Here is a 21,383-nt window from a genome sequence, read left to right as displayed (position 1 = left end):
ATAGCATCATGGCAGATAATACAGGCACAGCCAGAAAAGAGCCAAATAAATGGTCCCTTCTCTGCCGTCCTAATGGTCCTGCTTTCCACTTGGCCAGGGGACAGCTCTCTATGCGGACACGAATATCAGCATTTTATGAGGAAAACATACCTTTAAGCTTCAACTAGCCATGACATGCATGAAACACATACACACACCTTGTGAAAAAAAACTGTCCACTGGCAACATATCCACAGACAAATGTGGTGTTTGTCAAGGGAGATGTTTATTGTGTAGAAATTGCGTGGTGATATATGGATGCGACATGAAGGCCTCTGTTGCAGGAGCACATAACAGTTAAGTAATTCAGATCTCAAAGCCCTAATCAAATCACACACATAGTGTACATACACATGCAGCCTTAAGTAACCTGGGGGCTGTTTCACAAAAGCAGAATTTATAAATCCAGGATAACCAATAAAGCGAGGCTTGACCTAGTCTAATCTGTGCATCCTGGCTTGGTGCGTTTCACAAAGGCCAAGCCAGGCTGAAGAGGAGCAACCAGGTCGAGCCAGGCTGAAGTAATTCGGATAGATGCACGTTCACGGCTTTCTTTAACAGACCGTGAGGTCGATCACAGATTTACTGATGCTAAAATGGAGAATACGCATTATTCATACTTTATACAGAGTGAGCAGCAGCTTCTTGTGGAACTGACTGACTGATTAACTGACTACTGCTCTGAATTGAAACCGTCATAATCATACCATCCAAGGATTAGGCTACTAATCATTTGCACAAATTAACAGTTGTACTCTTTGCCTTAAAAGTAGGCAGAAGATAATGTTCCTCAGGAAATTTACCATGAAGATCAATTTTCTACAACGCTAGAATATGATGCGTAAATATCTCTTTCACTTTGTTTCCTAAGTCATATTAACTTCCACTGCTCGCTTTTAATGCAAATTGTGCAACTGTTTGTTTTTGCAAATTACAAGTGACTCATTGAATGCTTTCAGTTAAGAGCAGTAGTTCGTAAATGTGTATTTTTTCATCATTCAGTTGGTCCGCTATTATCTGCCACGCTTTTTCTCACGTGTTTTTTTTATTTTTATAGAGGACAAGTTTCCTTCTTTACATATTATATGCTTTACTCCCTCGTATATATGGACATAGAAAAGAAAGACACTGAAGAAATCTAGAAACTATGAAGATAATTAAGTGATACATTTCATGCACACTATAAACATGAATGTAACAGAGTATGTTCATCAGTTATTTCCCCCCAGCCAAATATAAGGTCAAAAACCATTAAGGTGTCCTCTCCCTGTTGTTACATGAATGTACAGTAGTCTACACTATGTAGTTACATATTGGTTCAGTGAACTAAGACTATAATTTGGGAGGATTGTACAATTAGGATATGTTCTTAAAATTGTACAATCCTCCCAAATTATAGTCATTAAAGAATACAAAAAAATGAATCAACTAAAATTATTTAAGGTGCATTGGTCCACTATAGAAACACACATGCACAGCACTTTATATATTGCCCTTAGTAACAGACTTCATTTAAAACACATTTGGCAACTTTATCAGCCTTTTCTAATTATCTCAACAACTGCCATAATATATTCATCAAACTTCTAACAACAATATGAACAGCAGTCTTCATACAGCAATATAACAGTAACAATGACTGTCACATGAATAATTATAAAAAAAAAGGGTCAACTTTAAATAATAACAGTACTTAAATGAACAGCAACATGCACCTGTTGTATTTTAATCCAGGCTGACAACATTAAGGTAAAAACCACTGCTGAGTGAACAGAAAATGCTCCAGGATTAATAAATCCTGGCTGTTAGCCTGGTCAGGACCAGGCTAGCTGTAGAGAATACATCTCCCTGCTAACTTAGGTGCCTCTGCTTTTGTGAAACCGAGTCAAGGCTAAATTGAGCCAGGATAACTGGGAAATCCCAGCTTAATCCCTTATCTTGGTTTTGTGAAATAGCCCTCTGTAGGGATACATGTCTGACATCAGGATGTTACAAAATGTGTTTTTGTTCTGCATATTCTAAGCAAATTTCCAAAAAAGGTGTCAAAACAAAATCCTAATCACAGTGTGTTTCCACCATTCAGTGCTACAGCATGTGAATATTCTCGACAGAGTTTAAGAAAATTACATAATTAAATGAACGGAACTGTCTCGTCCGTAAATCCGGTACATCATGGCATTTCATTTTTGCTTCCCACCTGAGATGGCATTTGTTGTGGTATATGTTATAAATTAGCCTCCTCTGTCGACATACCAGGTGGTGATTGTATTTAAGCGGTCATAATTATTAGGGCTCTCTGGTAGAGAAGGGGGATGTCACAGAGTGGCATTAATTTGTCATCGCTGCATCTACATCTAAGACGCTGAAATAAGTGTCATTGTTTATTCAAAAGTTTAGTGTACATCAGCTCAACACTTGCTCTTTTAACCATGTTCTGAAGATGCACAATTTAGATGACCCCAACTAAACAACAAGTCTCCAAATTATATGACAAATACATGCTGTGCAAGGATGAGGATAGGGAAATATTTGGGTTTTTGGTTTGGGTTAAAAGAAATCATTGTTCCCTTTGGACAGGTTCTGGGATTACATAGATAAAGGTGGATGATAAGTCTGACTAGTCTATATCGACGACGTTTCATTTCCGGGATTGTTCAGGTGCTGCTGGGAATTCCGCCGGATGTCCCTAATTTTCAGCCGGTATTCTAAACTCTGGTGGATTTATGAGCACTATGGTTAACTGCTCCTCAGATCTCTGCAGGGTAAATCGAGACATCTAGCTAGACTATCTTTTCAATCTGAGTTTTCTGTTGCACGACTAAAATAACCTTTGAACATACACGTTACACCCAAACAAATTCCTTCCCGAGGCTTTTCACTGTGGCACCGTCCGGCGCTTAGCGCCACCCAAGACGATTGTGACTGGTTTAAAGAAATGCCAATAAACCAGAGCACGTTTTTCTCCCATCCTGGAATGTTGTGTGGACTAGCCAGACCCTCCTCTGCTGCGCTGTGTAGGAAGGTCTGGCAATGCGAGACTAAAGTCTGACTAACATTCTGTTTTTTTCTCCATTGGGATCCTGTAATACTTCTGTAACATGTTTATATTATTATTATTATTATTATTATTATACATTCACTTCCTTTTCAACTTCCATATTCTGCTCTATCTCTTTATGTTCACTGGACTAAAATGTTAGCATTTGTATGCTACATGCTCCTGTATCCTGAAACAAAGTATGTGTGCCATGTACCAAACCTGTAAAAAATTCAATAAAACATTTGAATAATAGGAAAAAAAAGAGAAAGCAACATTCACGGCCAGTAAGAAGTGGGAAACTGACAGTGGTCTACTGTGTCAAAGTCCGACATTTCTTGACCCATCCATCAAATTTGTCCTTTACTCCCATCACACTACAGCCACAACGCCTACGGCTTACGAAGACTTGACCCAAAGCATATTGTTTCTGGGCATTTGCTGAAACGACTCTCCGTTGTCCAGTAGTAAACCTTTGAAATATCTCTTCTCTGTTTGTAGATCAATATACAGTTAAATGAGGGACGTTTAACAGAGCTTACACTCACAACCCGATGAAGCTCATGGCCTTGGCATGGTGCTGACAATAAGCTAGCATTTATCTTGTTTGATGCTTTTAAAAGCAAGTTAACAATTTCACAAACACATTTTCAAGTATGTTTTTTGTCATGACTGCCACGTAGTCAAAATCAGGGAAAGCATAATTTAAAAATCTCTGGATTTTTAATTGATACACCTAAATTTGAATTCTGCCCTTTATTTTGATTTTGATTTCATATTGTTTCTGGGCATTTGCTGAAACGACTGATGCTGTTGTTTTTCTTAGGAGGACAGGACTCCAACCAAAATGTGTATGATATGACTAAATCTGATCAGCAATATGGAGAGCCCTGCATATAAATGTTAAGTCTGTGTATATATTCAAGTACATCTGTAAGTTTTCGTGCAACCACTATAACTGCTGACTGCACACTCTCTCGCCATCTCTCACTGATGCGCCTCTTCTATTCTCCTTGATCATGGCTACTGTTGTCATCTCTCCTCCAGCGTAATGAGTCAGTGTGTGATGTTAGATGGCTGCTGACAGTGTGTCCTATGACTCACATTGGGGTGGTACTGCTGTACCAGCACATCTCAATACCCCCCCGCCCCGCGCCCCTCGATCCTCCCATGCCTCCTCTCCTCTCCTCTTTCCCTCTGCTTCTGTTTGGACTGTACCTTCCCCAGTGGGTAGGGACATCTGCTAATAATAAGTAAACATACTGTAAAGGTGACACACACAAACATAAACCACCACACACACATGCAGGGTCCAGTTGGGCAGCAAAGCCTGTTTTCCATAGCGAGCATTTATTGTGTTATCATCAGTCATGATCATTTTTTCTCTCTGGAGTAAGAGAAGAAAAGAAATAAAAGCTGGAGAAAAAAGGGAGCGGGCTGGCTAATGGCACAAAGTGTTGGCCTGTGGAAAGTCTGATGATGATCGAGGCCAAATTGACATTGGAACTGAGTGAGACTGTGAGTTTAGTTGCATGTGTTTGTACAACAAAGATTTTTGGTATCACAGTTTATAGTTTGAATACTATCAGCTTTTGATATGAACTACACACACCACAGATTCTACTGTGTAAAAAGTACAGTATTTTACATTTTGCTCGTTATTTTTATTTCAATCTTGACACCACATGTATGTTTAAAGTGCTCATATTATGCTCATTTTCAGGTTCATAATTGTATTTAGAGGTTATATCAGAATAGGTTTACATGGTTTAATAAACACCATATTTTTGTTGTACTACACTTGCTCCAGCTCCTCTTTTCACCCTGTGTGTTGAGCTCTCTGTTTTTGCTACAGAGTGAGGCATTTCACTTCTGTTCCATCTTTGTAGGGAGGCGCACATGTGCAGTTGCTAGGTAAGGACTACTACCCAGTCAGAAGCAGAGTATGAGGGTGTGCCATGCTAGCAGCTAGGCGAGCATTATAACGTGTGTTACAAAGTGACGCACGTTCGTCACAGAAGTAAAGGCTGGACTACAATAGAGCTGTTTGGAGCAGTTTGTGAACAGTGTTTTCTGTTGAAGATGGTAAGTGCCTTTGGGGTGGACTTTGGGCTTTTTCACTTTGTAAACCTATAACATGCACAAAAAAATATATATAACACAATAAAGGTAAGGGAAAAAGCCAAAAAGCACAATATGAGCACTTTAAAACATGATTTCTTTTTCATTTACATCCACAAGCACAGGAATATATTAGGCTATTCTTAGTCCTGATGACATGTCCGTTTCAGCTTATCATTCTGTGACAAACAGTAAACAGTGCTCTACTGGTGTGAGGCCTGCCTACAACAGACACCTTGCCCTGCTTTATGTTAATACAACACTTAAACACTCCTGCTTTAAAGGGCCTGGGCACTCGTAAACCTTGACAGACCCTCGGGCCGTGCCGCTGCCCGTAAAACACTGACTGTTTATGGATGCCTGTACCTGCATCCTTCTACCCATAAACACTTTTCTTTGTCCTTCTGGGATAGAGTGGGTGAAGAGGAGTTTATTTCCCCTCAACCAAGAAGTGTGTTAGGCCATGTCCACGCTAATGTTGATTCTGTTGTTTGTTTGCCTTTTGTTTTTGTCCACAGTATAGTTTTTTTTTAAAGTTTGCCATCCACACTGAAATGTCAAAACAATGGAAAGGCACATAAATCTCTACAAGTGAGTATGGACATTTGAGCTATCACCTTCACAGCATTTCAGGCCATTTTCAGAATGTTGTTTGTCACCAGAGCCTGCAATCACATATCCTGTTTGACCTGTTGTTAATCCACTTAAAAGAGAGTGTTAACGGAAGTGGTTGAACAACTTCACTTTGTGTGTTAATGGAGTAAAAACAATGGATTTCCATATTCATTTGCATTTGTGTGGACCATATATCTCTAAATATATATATATATATATATATATATATTAGAGGTCGACCGATTCATCGGTTTTGCCGATTAATCGGCACCGATAGTTGATTGGTGGAACTATCGTTATCGGCAAAAATCCATACCGATGGTTGCGTCCGTTGCTGGAGCGGCTGAGAAGCGCGCGCTGTCATTCATTACACAGTACGCGAGAGCTGAGAAGGGTCTGCTGGCATCATGCATTACAATAGCGGCCTCTAGAGGCGAAATAAAAACTATCACTGATGCCTCGTGTTGTTTATTTTCGACACGTGTTACTGCGCGCTGCACGGAGAGCACATGCTGTGCGGAGAAGGCTGACATCAGATGCGCGTTTAAAGCATCGACAGCAAAAAGGTATGTATACAGTACATATTAATTTGTTGAATAGATGTTGCATTAGTAGAGAAAGAACAGCACAACAGTATATTTGTTTGCTTTTGAGGCTGAGATGACGCTAAACATTAGTAGTAGGCTGACTTACCTCAAGCGGTTAAAACACTGACAAAAATAAACGCAAGTCCGACCCAAATGTCAGAATCAGAACCCTAAAGGATCGTCCACGATCCCAAACGGCACCTCTGATTCATATTTAGATAATTTAATAACAGTTAAACGTAGAGACTGATTGCTGCAGCTAAAAGCTCAGGAGTTAGCCGTCACGGGGGTGTCTTTGGTGTCTTTTTAGCCTTTACAGGTGATTTTCTATCCAGCCTGGAACTTGTGCCTTTTTTCGGGGTTGTTGAGCATTAAATCCAAACTGTTACATCCAAGATTTATCCACTTGATGTCCATAATTCATCACGTTTTCGGTCATTTCTGCCGCTAACTCCGTGCTACCCATAGACAGTAGGTGCTACCGACAAGGGGATCTCCCATGATGCCTTTGTTTATGTTTTCAACCAATGGGAAGGCAGGTCAGTCACAGCTACTACAGTTACGCCTTATATGGGCATCCAAGCGAGAACAAATATATATATATAGTATAAAGTGGGAAAGATAGATCCCTCCAGGTCAGAGATCGTCTGTTACCGTTCTAAACCATTCTACAGAGAAGAATGGCGTCACTGTTTTAAGATTGTTTGTCCTTTATATGAATTATAATGCTCATTATGTTTATTTTTGCACTGGATGACTCCAAATATGTAGGAGAACTGTTTTAGACAACACACATGCTTGTGTAGCATTGCTATCGGTGTAATATCAATAAATATGACATTATTATTTTGATTATTGGCAAAAGCGTCTGGACTTTTTTTGAAACAATGTATGTATTTTGTCAACTGTATAAGTTATAAATACTATCGGTCGATTAATCGGTTATCGGCAAATACGGCCCAACCTAGCTATCGGTATCGGTAAAATCCACTATCGGTCGACCTCTAATATATATATATATATATAATATCTATGGTGTGGACATACTCTTCCATGTCCATGTCCCCAGGAGCTGCTGCCCTCAGGCTTCCTGTAGCCTCTCCCTGCCTGTTCCTGCTCTGAATGCAGACGTCCGCTTGGTGCCATTGTCATTGTTGAATCAAACTTCCTTTAAACACTCCACCGACCCAACCCACCATGATTTACTAGCCCCCCGCATCCATAGGCATCTGCGCCAGCCAATTGCATTAAAGAGATAAATAGCCAGACCAATAAAAGTGTTGTGAGGGGGCTGAATGGGCCCTGGAATGCTCATCATCCATTTGGTGCAGTAAGCAATGCGAGCCGGAGGGGGGGTGTGGGGCTTTTAGTGGAAGGTTTTTTAGGGGTGATATTGTGATTGGTAGTGGAGGTGATGTCATGTCATCCATCTTAGGGAGCCACTTCATTAGGCTAATGGAAGGGCTGGACCGCTCACCGTTTGTTCCTGTACATGAATGTGTGTGTGAGTGTGTGTGCGTGTATTTGTCCTTCCATTGATGGCAGCTTCCAAGGCTAAAGTGGTTATGAAGACTAAAGTGATTTTATGGTCATAAATGTGTGTGTGTGTGTGTGTGTGTGTGTGTGTGTGTGTGTGTGTGTGTGTGTGTGCGCCAGTATTTTCACACAGTTCAGTAATGACACTGTTTTTGATGAGGGGGAGATAATACAGTGCGTTTGAGGAGCTAAAGCACACCTTTTCCTTTGATGTTTAAGCTACAATCACGTTCCTTCAATGACTTGCAAAAATGTGAAGTGCAGAGAGGATACTCACCATGCTTTGGGGTAATATCAGTGATCGACTTTGATTTGTCACTGACTTAAATGAGCATGTCACTTCAAATGTTCCTCTTATGATGAGTGAAGAGGACAAATAGAATCGCTCTTTGAATTGGCTACACCGCTCGGCCTCCTCTCTCTCTCTGTCACTTTTCCCTCCCTACGTTTCTCTCTCCGTCCCTCCAGCCTTGTCACTTTTTCCACCTGAAACCCACATGATTTTCTGTCTGGACATGTGCTATCTTAATGAAAGTGATTCCTCTTAGTCCATTCCTCTCTTTGTTGTCCATGTCATTCCACCTTCAGCAGCCTGGTTTTATCCATTTCTTTATGTTTTTCAGATGTCATATGAGGCCTGCCTCTGATTTGCTTTGTAATTCCCTGAGCTTATTCTGATCATCTGAACTATTTTCTGCCCTTTTCTATCCCCAAAGTCTCAGTTGTCCAGTAGTAAACCTTTGAAATATCTCTTCTCTGTTTGTAGATCAATATACAGTTAAATGAGGGACGTTTAACAGAGCTTACACTCACAACCCGATGAAGCTCATGGCCTTGGCATGGTGCTGACAATAAGCTAGCATTTATCTCTCGTTTGATGCTTTTAAAAGCAAGTTAATAATTTCACAAACACATTTTCGAGTATGTTTATTGTCATAACTGCCATGTAGTCAAAATCAGGGAAAGCATAATATAAAAATATCTGGATTTTTAATTGATACAACTAAATTTGAATTCTGCCCTTTATTTTGATTTTGTACATGAGAGCTCATGAAGGGAGCCAAATGCAAAGTGTATTTTTGTTCGCAAACATCAAATTAAATGAATCACAAGCTACACCAGGAAAGTCTCTCCATTAGCAACATGTTCGATTCCCATTCTCTTATTTTGTGGCTCTCCTCAGGACATTAACATGATATAACATTAATCTGTTTATTCACACTATTTAGACCAAAACGTGAGTAAATATACTATTTGTGCATCCAAACTTGCACAGTGGAGATGTTAATGAAACAAAATAGCCACACTGTGTCCAAGCTGTGCTGTAATGTTTCATTCAAAAGCCATCATTTCCCCGAAGAAAAGTAAATCTGAAAAAAAATTTTTTTAAACAGAGTAGTTTCCTTGTAGCAACTTAAACATATGCTCTATGTAGCAATTAAGATGTGCAAATGAGCAGACGGGATAGCCTTAGCAAGGTGCCGGTATCCCCCACCTATGGACACCTGCTACCAGAGCAAAGGTACAACAGACATACTGTTTTCTATGAATATTCATTTCTTCACTATTAGCTTCTGGAACTGAAGGTCGCAAGCAACCCAAGATAGAAATACAAATATTCACTTCTTTTTTATGTATTATTTGTGACAGCCATTAATTTCATGTCTCTGTATGCTCAGATCTGAGGAATCAATGATGCTGTGACATTTTCAGAAGAAACATGCATAGAGGTGGACTTTTATGGTCTGATGGATAGAAGCATGCAAAAACTTGTCAATGTTTGTTGGATTCCTGTCAAACCAGTTAAAAAGTAGAAGACAGTCTTTCTGCTGTCAGCTATGAGTAAACTTGATGCAATGAGAGACAACATTATTAGAGGACTGTGAAATGTTGTTATCTGACGTAACCTGTGGTTCACAGGTAACAGGCAAGGTGTTGAAGAGATATGTATGATGTGATATATTTTTTTTCATGTATCAGGACCTTCTTTTACTGTAAGTGATATAGAGTGCGGACCGCATTTTTCTGTCCGAGCCCGGCCCGCATCCGACAGAGCAGTAATCGAACCCGGCCCGGGCCTGACAGGCATTAAGATATTTATGTCCGAGCCCGACACAGTTAAAATCTCGGTTTTTTTCTCATACTAATGACACATACGTTTGTTTGCGTGGAAAGCCCGCTTTTATTAAGCAACTGTAGGAAGGCATTCGGAAATGTCAACAGATGCAACAAGCGCACGTTAACACAGGCGTGCACCTACATAATAAGCTTTTTTAAATTTAAAATGTTCAGTGCCTTATTGCGCTGATGTGACCGAGCCTGACCCGAACCCGAACATTATCGGGTCCCGACGGGCTGGTTCGGGTATCCATCCTCTGTGATACCATCAAAATCGTATTTATTTTGTGATCATGTTAAAGGGTATTTTATAATTTGTATGAATAAAGCAAAAAGATAAGGAAAGCTTTTTGACCACTGACTAGACATGGGTCCTGGTGAAATGTTTGCTTCATGCATTAGAAAGTTTAAAGACAAGGTAATTCCCTGCAATGTGTTAATATGTTAATCTGCACCCTTTCTCCGTGGCTTTAGACTCCATCACGGTGCGCTTTCAGAGCTTTGTGTATACATGTAATGTGCCTACACCGGCATTAGTGAACCTTTGCATTTCAAAGTGCAGTGCTTGTTTGGCTTGTGTCCGTGTGTGTGCCACTGCACACCGTGGTGGCCTTTAACGCCTGTCCCTGGTGCAGATCGATTTTGTGCCTAGCCAGCAGCCCACTGCTAACCTTGAGGTAAGCTGGCGTAATGAGATCGCATCTGACGGCATTGACTCACACCTGACAGCACTGACACTCTCCTCCCAGCCAGTGAGAGACACAGACAGGCAGAGTGGGAAAGGCTAGGTCCTTGGTGGTAGGCTGTACTGATTAGTTTTCTCTTGATCTTACTGTACTGTATATACTGTATATATTTCCACTTCTACAGAAGTTGCGGTTTTGTAATATTATAAAAGACAAAGACTTATACTGCTGAAGTTACAGCCGTTCACAGCCTTTACATTTATTCTTACTAATGTGATTGAAGTGACAGAATGAGTGGTATTGCACCACTGCAGTCTTCTTTTGTTAGCCCATATTCTCTAACTTATATAAAACCTCTCTTGGGAGAAAGATGGTATGTTGGGCATGTGTGTTACACAAGAACACCAAGATTTCAGGGTGGACCTCTGTTTTATAGGAACCTCAGCAGCTGCAGCGTCTTGGTGTCGATCTGTAGGCAGTGCTGGGTAATGCACAGCCCTCTGTCTGGCCATAGTTGTGATAAGAAGTACCATGCCTGTATTTTCTGGCTCAGATGAAAACTTTAGCTACAGCAGGCTGCAAAGATCTTTGTCACCAACAACGCACACACTATGAAACATTTGTAGTCTAATTTGAAAATAATTCAAAAAGGAGCTGCCCATCCAAGCCATCAGTGTAAAATGCCTGTTAACATCACATGAGATGACTCTTTCCTATAGGGCTGTGACAAGCATACTGGAGCTGATTCTCAGATGCATGTATCAGGCTACAATTGGATAAGATGGGACTGGGATAACCATTATCTGAGTAGAGGTAATTGAAACAATAATGGGCATGTTAACAGCTTGGAAAATAGCATTGATCCATCATCTAAGATGAGCCCTCTTTGTGCATTAATACCATGACTAAATGGCACAAACCGATTTGCTCTCGGTCATGGCTAGGTCTAGTTGGCTAATTGAAAAAGAAATGAGCAAGAAGAGGGTTTTGTGAGGTGTGGAAGAGTCAGTCTCCCACCTTGCCCCTGCAGGACTTTGAATCCCTCCCACAGCCTGGGATTTCTAAGCAAAGATTAGCCAAAGACATGGCACGATTTTGGCGGAAGTGTGGAATTGGAATTCAATTCCTGTATACCTACGTACAGATGTAGATTAGTAAGCCAGTGGGAACCAGATCGATGGGAATCCAACAGCTTTGTGCAGCTCAGGAGCATCCTCAGCAGGTTACGTCTTTGTCTCAGCCTTGTCTACACATTCTTCCACTCTTAGTTTCTGCTGTGTAATCTGACCTTGGCACGTTTTCCTCCATCTGGCATACTGCTTTGCTGATGCTCAACTTTCACCGGGTTGAAATGGCACTGAGCTGCAGCTACCCTATAGACTGAGCACTGCTGCGCTGGATGAACACATGGAAAATGAGATTACTGACCTACAGCAAAGGTTAGACTTCAGTAAGCATGAGCAGTCAGATGATGGCTGGTGTAGGGGTTGGGGGTTCAATAAACTACTGCTGGTCATGAGCCTATTGTTTTACTTCTCTGCTCGCAACCTCATGTGGATATCCGTGCCTGTGTGTGTGTTTGTGTGTGTGTGTGTGTGTGCGCGCCGTGATGTGTCTTAAACTGCGGCCCTCATTGTGGCTGGCTGCATTAAGCTGAAATGCTGTTATTGATCACACACAAAGGTTGAGATGGAAAGCCCCAGGTGTGTGTGTGTGTGTGTGTGTGTGTGTGTGTGTGTGTGTGTGTGTGTGTGTGTGTGAGCCACAGCTGTGCTGTCTGTCAGTCTCTGGCTTATCCATTAGAGGAAAAGGGGGTTGGGGACTTTTGCAGAGGGAAATACCATTCTGGATAAAGAAGAGGGTTTGAGACCAAGTTAGAGAGTAAAGAAGCAATTGTACTGCAACATTTTCAAGTACTGGTACTTTACTTGAGTTTTTCCATTTTGTGAGACTCAATGCATCTACTCCATAACATTTCAGAGGGAGATGTTCTTTGTATTTTACTATATTACTATTTTCTTACTTAAACCTTTTTAGGGTGGCAGTAGCTCAGTCCGTAGGGAGTTGGGTTGGAAACCAGAGGGTCGCTGGTTCAAGTCCCCTGTACGGTGCGGATTGGTAGGAGAGATGCCAGTTCACCTCCTGGGCACTACCAAGGTGCTCTTGGGCAAGGCACCGTACCCCCCAGCTCAGGGTGCTGGGCCAGCACTGGCAGCCCACGCCCTCTGACATCTGTCCATTTGTGCATGAATAGGTTCTGAGCATGTGTGTGTGAGTATTTCAGGCCTGATATTGTAAATCTAGTTATATACAGTGTTGGGCAACTTACTGAAAATTAGTAATTAGTTAGTTACTAGTTACCTCTTTTAAAAGTAATTGAATTATTTTACCAATTACTGTATATCAAATGTAATTAGTTACTAGGGAAAGTAACTTTTAAGCTACTTTTATGTCTGCTTTTTAAATGTAAATAAGAACTGAACAGTCAAACATAATAAACATAATTTTTAGACCTATTTATTGTAATCAAAAGTTGACAGAGGATGCATGTCATCAACAACATACCTAGCAATCAATTCATTCAGCTCTGCCTGGCTTATCAGCTGCACTGCAGTCTGTGTAAAATCTAGCTTTGGTTGTTTGCATCATGGAGTGGCGCCTTCAGCATCCGTAGGGCTGGGGTCTTTCGCTACTAGCTTTGTCGAAGCGTGTTGCTTCAACAGGTGCTTCATAAGATTTGTATTACTACTCTTAGATGTGGATAGGTTCTTTTACACCTGCACATAATTGACAACTCACCACTCCATTTTTGTCTTTAATTTCGACGAGCGAAAAGTAATGTCCATACTTCCAGGAGAGAAAGCTCATTGTATCCACACTATCTAGCTATCAATCCGCTGAAATAAGTCCGGATAATTTATCAGCTGTGGCAAAAAGTGGGGAAACGTGGATCAACTTCTGTCCTCCAATTCAAGCAATGACAGTAGATCTGGTGAGCGTCTATCGCTACATATTTATGTACGGTCTATGATCGCTACGTAGTAACTTAAGCCGTAGGGACAACAACGGTAATTAATTAGCTTACATTGCAACATGTTTAACGTTACAGGTGTGTCAACTGCAGCGGCTGTGCAAAAAGGAAATCACCCTGTCGGGGTTGTATTCGCTATAACAACCGCCTCGCTCTACATTATCCCTTACTTGTTCGATTGGTGTATCATTGCGCCACCATAGGGTCCTGCGACGTTAGATCAGAAGCAGCTAAAGTAGGCCTATCTGTCTTCTTGTCTGCAAGCGTTCATTTTTCACAAAAGAGAGTAACGCGAGTAACAAACTCATTTAAATTTCAGTAATTGTAATTGCGTTACTTGATTAAAAAAAATATTTTGTTACATGCTTGTTACCGCTTAAAGTAGTGGTATTACAGTAACGCGGTACTTTGTAGCATGTTACTCCCAACACTGGTTATATATGATTGATTGATTGATATATAACTAGATTTACCTTCACCACTGGTCATACTACACTAAGTCCTCATGCCGTCCTCTTTGTCCACTTGCTCTCTCTTCATGTATGTGCATCTCCACATGTATGTGTCTACATGTGTACAAACAATACCCACAAAAATACATAATAACCTCTACATGCAAATGCATACACACGTACTGCTAGATTTTCACTCTGTACCGCTGCCTTTCATTCGAAGACACCTGTGGCACACACACACACGCACGCACGCACGCACGCACGCACGCGCACACACACACACACACACACTCACACTCACACACTCTCTCTCTCTCTCTCTCCCTCTCATACATACATAGTGTCTTCCACCTCTCTGCCAGAGTGAGTCTCTTTATGAGAGGCCTGCCTGGCACCCAACTGTGAGGCCCTTTTAATTAGAGCCCTGTTGTTAAGCACAGGCCTCCTCCCGTAGTCTCATCCACTCCCCACCTCCTCCTCACACCTATACACTCTCTGTCAAACATACACTCACCACCACCGTTCTACTCTCCCCTCCTTGTTCTTATGGCCTGGTTCACACATAGTATCCACATATATAGTAGATTGTATTTACTGTACAGCCAATTAGAATGTAATACTTATCGACACAAAGAATGCACCCAAAAAGTCTCAATTAGAAAGAAGTGTGAACATTACCCTTTTCAGACTGTGTCTTCATGTAGTTTTAGTGTATTTATCTACCATTTGCAAGTCGAATATTAGACTGTATAATATTTTAAAACAAAAATTGTAGTATGAATGAAATCAATTTGAGTCTTGAGGGAAAACATTTGAAAACTACGCATCCATACCCTCAGTTCACACAGAAGAAAAAGCATCTACTTAGATTATTATGATTAACAAGATTAATAGTAATAACTTAATCTATATCACCTCTATTACAGAAGAGGAAACAAGCAAAAATATATTTGTTTTGAAGGGAAACATCAGTTTTAAAAAGTTAATTTGAACCATTGATTCCCAAGGGGAAATCTTTGTTTTTAGAAAACGTTTTTTCCCCCCAGTATTTCTGGAACTCGAGCTGTTCCATCGCACTCGTAACCTGCATTCCTCAATTTCCCTTTTAAAGCAAGGCCAAACCCCCTTGAAAAAAAAAAGTGTCTCTCACATTCATTGATTCTCCTCTGCATCTGGATGCTATGATCAAAGAGCTATTGTGTTGGGGGGCCTCCTCTCTAAGCTGCATTTCTAAGGAACTTCCACAATCAGGGGTAAGTTGATTAGAAACAATGGCAGAAGGGTTAGTATTATGTTGAATCAGGAATTCCGTGCTAAACTTCCCAAAGCTGCTGGAGTGTGTGTGTCACCCTGTCCCTGGCAGGAGAGGGGATTATAACAATACCACATACACATGATGCGTGCTAACCTCGGTCAGAAATCTAAACGTACGATGGGGGTTAGTACAGCTTTGTTACAGTTGGTCTCCTTTATATTTTACAGTAAATATCCCCTTAAAAATCCTCTATATATTTGAAATTAGTTTGGAGGAGTGCTGCCTACATCTGTGACTGCTTGTCTTCAGCTTGATGTGGAAAGACAGGTTGTTTAGGACCGTGGGGAATGAGCGATGGAGAAAGAGCATTGTGGAGGAGAAGGAGGAGGAAGGCTGCAGCTGTTGTTGTTGTGCGTAGTTTAGTGTTGGTCTGGTGGGGTTCGGCAGAAATCACAGCAGAGCCCGAGAGAGGCACAGCCCCTGCTGCCTTAATGAAAAGAAGGATGGCTAGATAGATAGATAGATAGATAGATTTCACCTCTTCCTTCCATCCTTCACTCTGGGCTAAAGATCCCTCCAATCCCAGGAATTAAGCATAAAAGGCAGAAACAAAGCACCTATTCTGTGCCACCGTCCTTTTATTCCTCCACCCTCTGCGTTGCAAATGTCGCTGCACTGAGAATCCTCCCCTGTCTGCGTCTGTATCGACCCTTCCTCTTCCTCAGAGGAACAGACAGCCAAGTCCTGCTAGGGCCCTTTTCTCCCTTTTCTGTTTTTATTATGATTGTTTTTAAAGATTTTTTTTCTCTGCTTACAGCAATATCCGCAACCCTGGGCAGACAGAGAGAAAAAAGACAGAAGGGAGAGAAGAAGAAGAGCGAAAGTTATTTTGCTGAAGGACATTTGCAGAGGCAGCTTTTAACACCCTCGCCCCCTCCCCTCTCTTCCGTTCCCTCCATCCCTGCTTAAACACACTTCTCCCTTTTCTCCTCTTTAAATATTGAGAATCGTTGCAAATTCCTCTGGCCTCTTCCTTTTGATGCTACTGGCCTCCCAAAGGCTCAGCAATAGAAATGCATTTGGAAGGGCTGAAACTCTCAGTATAGCAACAGTAACAACCCCCCCCCTTGCAGGACCTCCCTGCTCCCCCCTCCAGGCCCCAGTAAACGGGTCTGAGCTTTGCTGGTTCCCAAGCCGCACCTCTTCCCCCAGCTCCCCGTGTTCTCTAGTCTGAAGGCCAAGCTCTCCCTCTGGGCTGGCTTTGGCTGCTCGTTTTCACTCTAACAGAGGGTGGCTCTCCACAGGCCTGGCTTTTTAACCTATACCAACATGCATGCACACACACAAACACATCATGCAGCTGAAACAGACTGTAACAGTGACCTTGTTGACTCCTGTCACTTTATTCTTGACTTTTCACCACTCTCCCGCCCTAACTACTCTGAAAAACGGAAGAAAAAAATGTGTAGTCTATTCTATACACATCACCGCATAGTCATTCCTTCCTTATTGCTTTGCCTTTTTTCTTTTATTCCTCAGATGGCTACATTTTATATGCTATTTAGATTTTGCTAACTAGTAGGGTGCAGATGCCTGTGTTGTGGGTAGCTCAAGAATAAAACACAGCCTGAGTTTAGATACAAAAAGAGCTTTTCTTGAGGGCTGCATTCCTGAGCATATGCTGTTATTGCTCTTGTTTCTCTAAAAGGAAAACAGTAAATAGCTGCTAAATAAAGCTGAAGCTGTTAAAGTTGCACTGCGTCTAGGCTAACCAACGGTCAAAACGCAACTGGAGAATTACCCCCCCCCCTCCCCCCCATCGTTTTCATGTAAAACAGGAGAGCGAATCCTGAGCAGAAAACAAGTGCAGCAGACTAAGATCATAGGCGTGTTATTGCTTAACAGCCCACTTTATGGGATCGGCTCTCTTTGTGTTTTAACGAGGAGGCCATGGATGGGTGGAAAGCCGAATAGATGGAGAGAGGGGGGGTGGGAGGGTGAGGGGGTTGAGTCTGTCAGGGAAGATGACAGATTAGAGAAGATTGAGAAAGAATAAAGGATGGAGAGGAAGAAGTCGGAGAGAGGTTCAATGTCGCCTTCTCTCCTCAGGTCTAATTAGGAGTGAAAGAAGGGGCTGAGGGGACCTCTTTAAAGTGCTGCTGTTCATTCTTCACATCACAGCTACTCTTCTCTTCTCCTCTCTTCTTACTCGTACAACAAATGCTTTGAGTCAAATGGCCGCTGCTTCTCTTTGTTTCATTTTATAGCCACAAGAAATAAATCCCCTGTTTATTTTAGTTTGAACAGGACAATTTTTGCAAACAAACTTGAATGTGTGTGTGTGTGTGTGTGTGTGTGTGTGTGTGTGTGCGAGTGCATGCGTGCGTGTGTGCGTGCTTCTGCGCTTCATTCCTCTCTATATTTACCCTTCTCTGAAAAGTGTTTTGAGCCCCCAGTCCAGTGCCATGAGATTGGCAGTTCGCTGTGTGCTGATAAAGTCACGATCCGTGAGTGTGTACAGTATGTGTGTGTGTGTGTGTGTGTGTGTGTGTGTGTGTGTGTGTGTGTGTGTGTGTGTGTGTGTGTGTGTGTGTGTGTTTTAAGTGTGCTGATGAAAGGTAGAAAGAAGGAAGGCTGGACACCTCAGGAATGTTTTTTCGATAACAAGTTCCCCTAGCGATGTAGAGCTCTGTTGTACAATTTTGTGTTTTGCTGCACTGTCTACGTGTGTGTGTGTGTGTGTGTGTGTGGGTGGGTGTGGGTGTGTCCTGAGGGAGGGCAGGTTCTGCAGCTTTCTTGCTGTATTGTGATTGGTCACAAGTGTATTATGCTATCTGAGTGTATTCTTAATTTAGCACACGTGTACACAACCACCTGATTTTGATGTTAATGCATGAGCAGTGACCAGGAGTCACGCTCCACAGGTAGGACTGTGTGTGTGTGTGTGTGTGTGTGTGTGTGTGGCTTTGTATTAACATCAAAATCAGGTGGTTGTGTACACGTGTGCTAAATTAAGAATACACTCAGATAGCATAATACACTTGTGACCAATCACAATACAGCAAGAAAGCTGCAGAACCTGCCCTCCCTCAGGACATACCCACACCCACCCACACACACACACACACACACACACACACACACACACACACACACATTCCTACCTGTGGAGCGTGACTCCTGGTCACTGCTCATGCCTTGTGCGCATCAACGTAGCGTTGTGCAACAACAGAGCCGTCTCTAACTAATACGTCCTTTACGCTTCTCTCCTCTCTGCTGGCATGCCTCATTAAACTTTCAGCTGAACAGTTAAAAACTCTGCTGTCCCAACTGCTCGGTCCCAACTGGCCTTGGCGAAAGAGGAGTAAATTAAATTCAGTCTGTCCAGTGGGTTTGAAGTCAGATGGAAGGATGGCATTTGCTGGGTGTCTGCAGCAAAGCATTGGGGCATTGCCACAGGTGGTGTTTTGTGAGCCCTGGCATTAACCTCACAGTCTACGATGACCCCGGCTGTGCCAAAATATCTTTGTTTGTTTTTTATGCTGTCTGTCTGACTCTGTTTCCTTGTCCCTAGTCAACTCTGGTGATGGCATCGACTACAGCCAGCAGAAGAGAGAAAACATCGGGGACCTGATTCAGGAGACTCTGGAGGTCTTTGAGCGCTACGGAGGAGAGGATGCCTTCATAAACATCAAATACATGGTGCCCACCTACGAGTCCTGCATGATCAACTGAGGGGGGCGGGGGGGGGGTCCCCCTGACATTGCACAGACTATTGACTTTATCTGTTTGTCAGTCCTTCTTTATCTGCCCCCCAACTCTAAATAGAACTCTTATTTTATCCCTTTCTTCTTCACTCCAATCATTCTCTTTTTGTGTCAGAACAGTACCATATTCTTTTATTGTCCTATTAAATGTATTGTATTAGTCATACTTTCTGTATCTGTGTATTTAACACTATCACGTGTTAATACCAATACAAGCTTGACAGAACAAATGTGCCCCATTGAAATACACCAATATACTTAACATTTTATATGTATTGTTCATTTTTTCATTGCTTTAGTGATTTATTTAGCTATCTGATGAGAAATCCTTGATGCACAGTGACTTTTATTTCAAACAGCGATATGCATCAGATGAAAAATAATAATAAAACATAGAATTGAAAATTCCATTGATTTAAAAGGGAAACTTTTCTCTTTTGACTATCAAACACTCACCCCTGCTTGATGCTTGACTGTTGATTGATCGGTTATTTGCTCCTTTAACAGAGAACAGCAGTTGTTGCCAGCTTACATGTACGTCAGCAAAAATTTTTTGCTTTTTACAGCCACCTTTCGAGCCTGCAGGGTGTGAACGCAACTCAAAAGACATATCTGTCATTTAGATATTACATGTTATTTTATGCTATAAATATTAAGTAGTTCATTTTCCTGTGCTGAAACAGTAAACATCTGAAAGCCATTATCTCTACACTGCAAAGCTTTTAATTGAAAAGGTGTTAGTGCAGCTTGAGAGGTACAGAAAAGGAGTTTGGTGAGATTCCAGTGATGCAGGCCTGCCTTTCCTGTCTCAGTCCATGAAGTCATGTTTTACATCTGCACTGTTTTTTGTCCTGTTCTACGACTGCTTCTATTGTGCTGTACCACTGTACCCATTCTGTCACAAACTCAGCTGGAGACGGAGCCTGTCTAAACATGCAGGGGGAAGACGCATAGAAATGACGACCGACAGCATTCCTCCAGATAACACACACGCATACAAACATGTTTGGTTACCATCCTTTGAACTCAAATACCCCCCAGTGATCCTAGTGAACACTTGGTTTGCATGTGGGTTTATTTATTACTGTTTCTGCACGACAGCATGCATGCTTTTTTGTTTGTTTATCCAGACCAGCCTGTAACTCAGTAGGCATCTTTCACCAACTTTGTGTTCCCTCACTGTGCAGACTTCCCACTCCCTCTCCCACTATCCTCTCTACTGTCACAGTGGAAACTTCTTCCAAGTCACAATGGAAGCTTTAGCAACCATATTTCCAACACACAAACACACACTTGCACATATACATATATAACCCTGTGACTCACAGGGGAAACATAGGGTAATTGATTTCTGACACTCAGAAGGACACTTGCACCGTCTCTTATTGTAAGTCATGTCTCCAGCAAAAGCAACTTTACAGGCCTGCGAAGGAATTTATTCTCAACCAGAAGACAGGTTCATAATGCTCATATTTCAACCTCAGCACATCTTGAAAAGAATGTTACTGAATAGCTGTTCCACGCTGCTGAACCCAGCCGTGCTGCTCTCTGCCTGATCTGTGCATTGAAAAGGAAAGGAGTACAGCGCGGTCCCCTTTCAACACAAAACATATAATTCACCTTAATAACTGCGTCTGCATAATAAAACAAATATAGCAACGGTGCAGGCACATGAACTACAGTACTTTTAAAGAGGGGTACAATTTAACCTCTGGTCTCGCTTGATGAGCTGATCGAACTGAACAGCCTACAGTTCTGTCGAACTGTATCAGTGACGCCCCACTGTCCCGCTTCACCTGTCCAATTTTACTGAGCCACAGGCTAGCAGCTGACCAGCAAAGGACGAAGAGCTCAGAGATAGAGAGGACGACTAGAAAAAAAAGGACAAGGTGAAACATGGTGAACATTTCTGTTAAGTTTTTTTTCATTGAGTGCTTTAGATACTGTTTTTTAGAACTCGTCAGAAATTGCATTTGCAGCTCTCCATCTGTTCATCATAGTCTTTTGCTTCAAGCTATCGTACATGTTATACAAGGCATAATATACAGAAATTGCCTAGAGTTCACTTCACTTCTTCGCACTTAAAGGGCCAGGCAGTCTGATTGCTTTGGCTCAATTAGGTCACATCACAGGCGC

At 41.9% G+C, this 21,383-nt stretch overlaps 1 protein-coding gene across 2 annotated transcripts in view; it reads left to right on the top strand.

The window, feature by feature from the left end:
- pacrg (PARK2 co-regulated) overlaps positions 1 to 19,513 on the top strand; it is a 143,277-nt gene extending 123,764 nt beyond the window's left edge. For both annotated transcript variants that reach the window (XM_031310160.2, XM_035994843.1), the window contains one exon: positions 19,055 to 19,513. In XM_031310160.2, the coding sequence (XP_031166020.1) occupies positions 19,055 to 19,215 (161 nt within the window). In that variant the 3' untranslated portion in view covers positions 19,216 to 19,513. The remainder of the gene's footprint in view (positions 1 to 19,054) is intronic.
- The last annotated feature ends 1,870 nt before the right edge of the window (positions 19,514 to 21,383 follow it).

This window comes from Sander lucioperca, chromosome 18 (genome assembly GCF_008315115.2).
Source record: "Sander lucioperca isolate FBNREF2018 chromosome 18, SLUC_FBN_1.2, whole genome shotgun sequence".
In the NCBI taxonomy this organism is placed as follows: Eukaryota; Metazoa; Chordata; class Actinopteri; order Perciformes; family Percidae; genus Sander; species Sander lucioperca.
The sequence above is the reverse complement of the archived record's forward strand: the minus strand, read 5'-3'. Positions and strand labels throughout refer to the sequence as shown.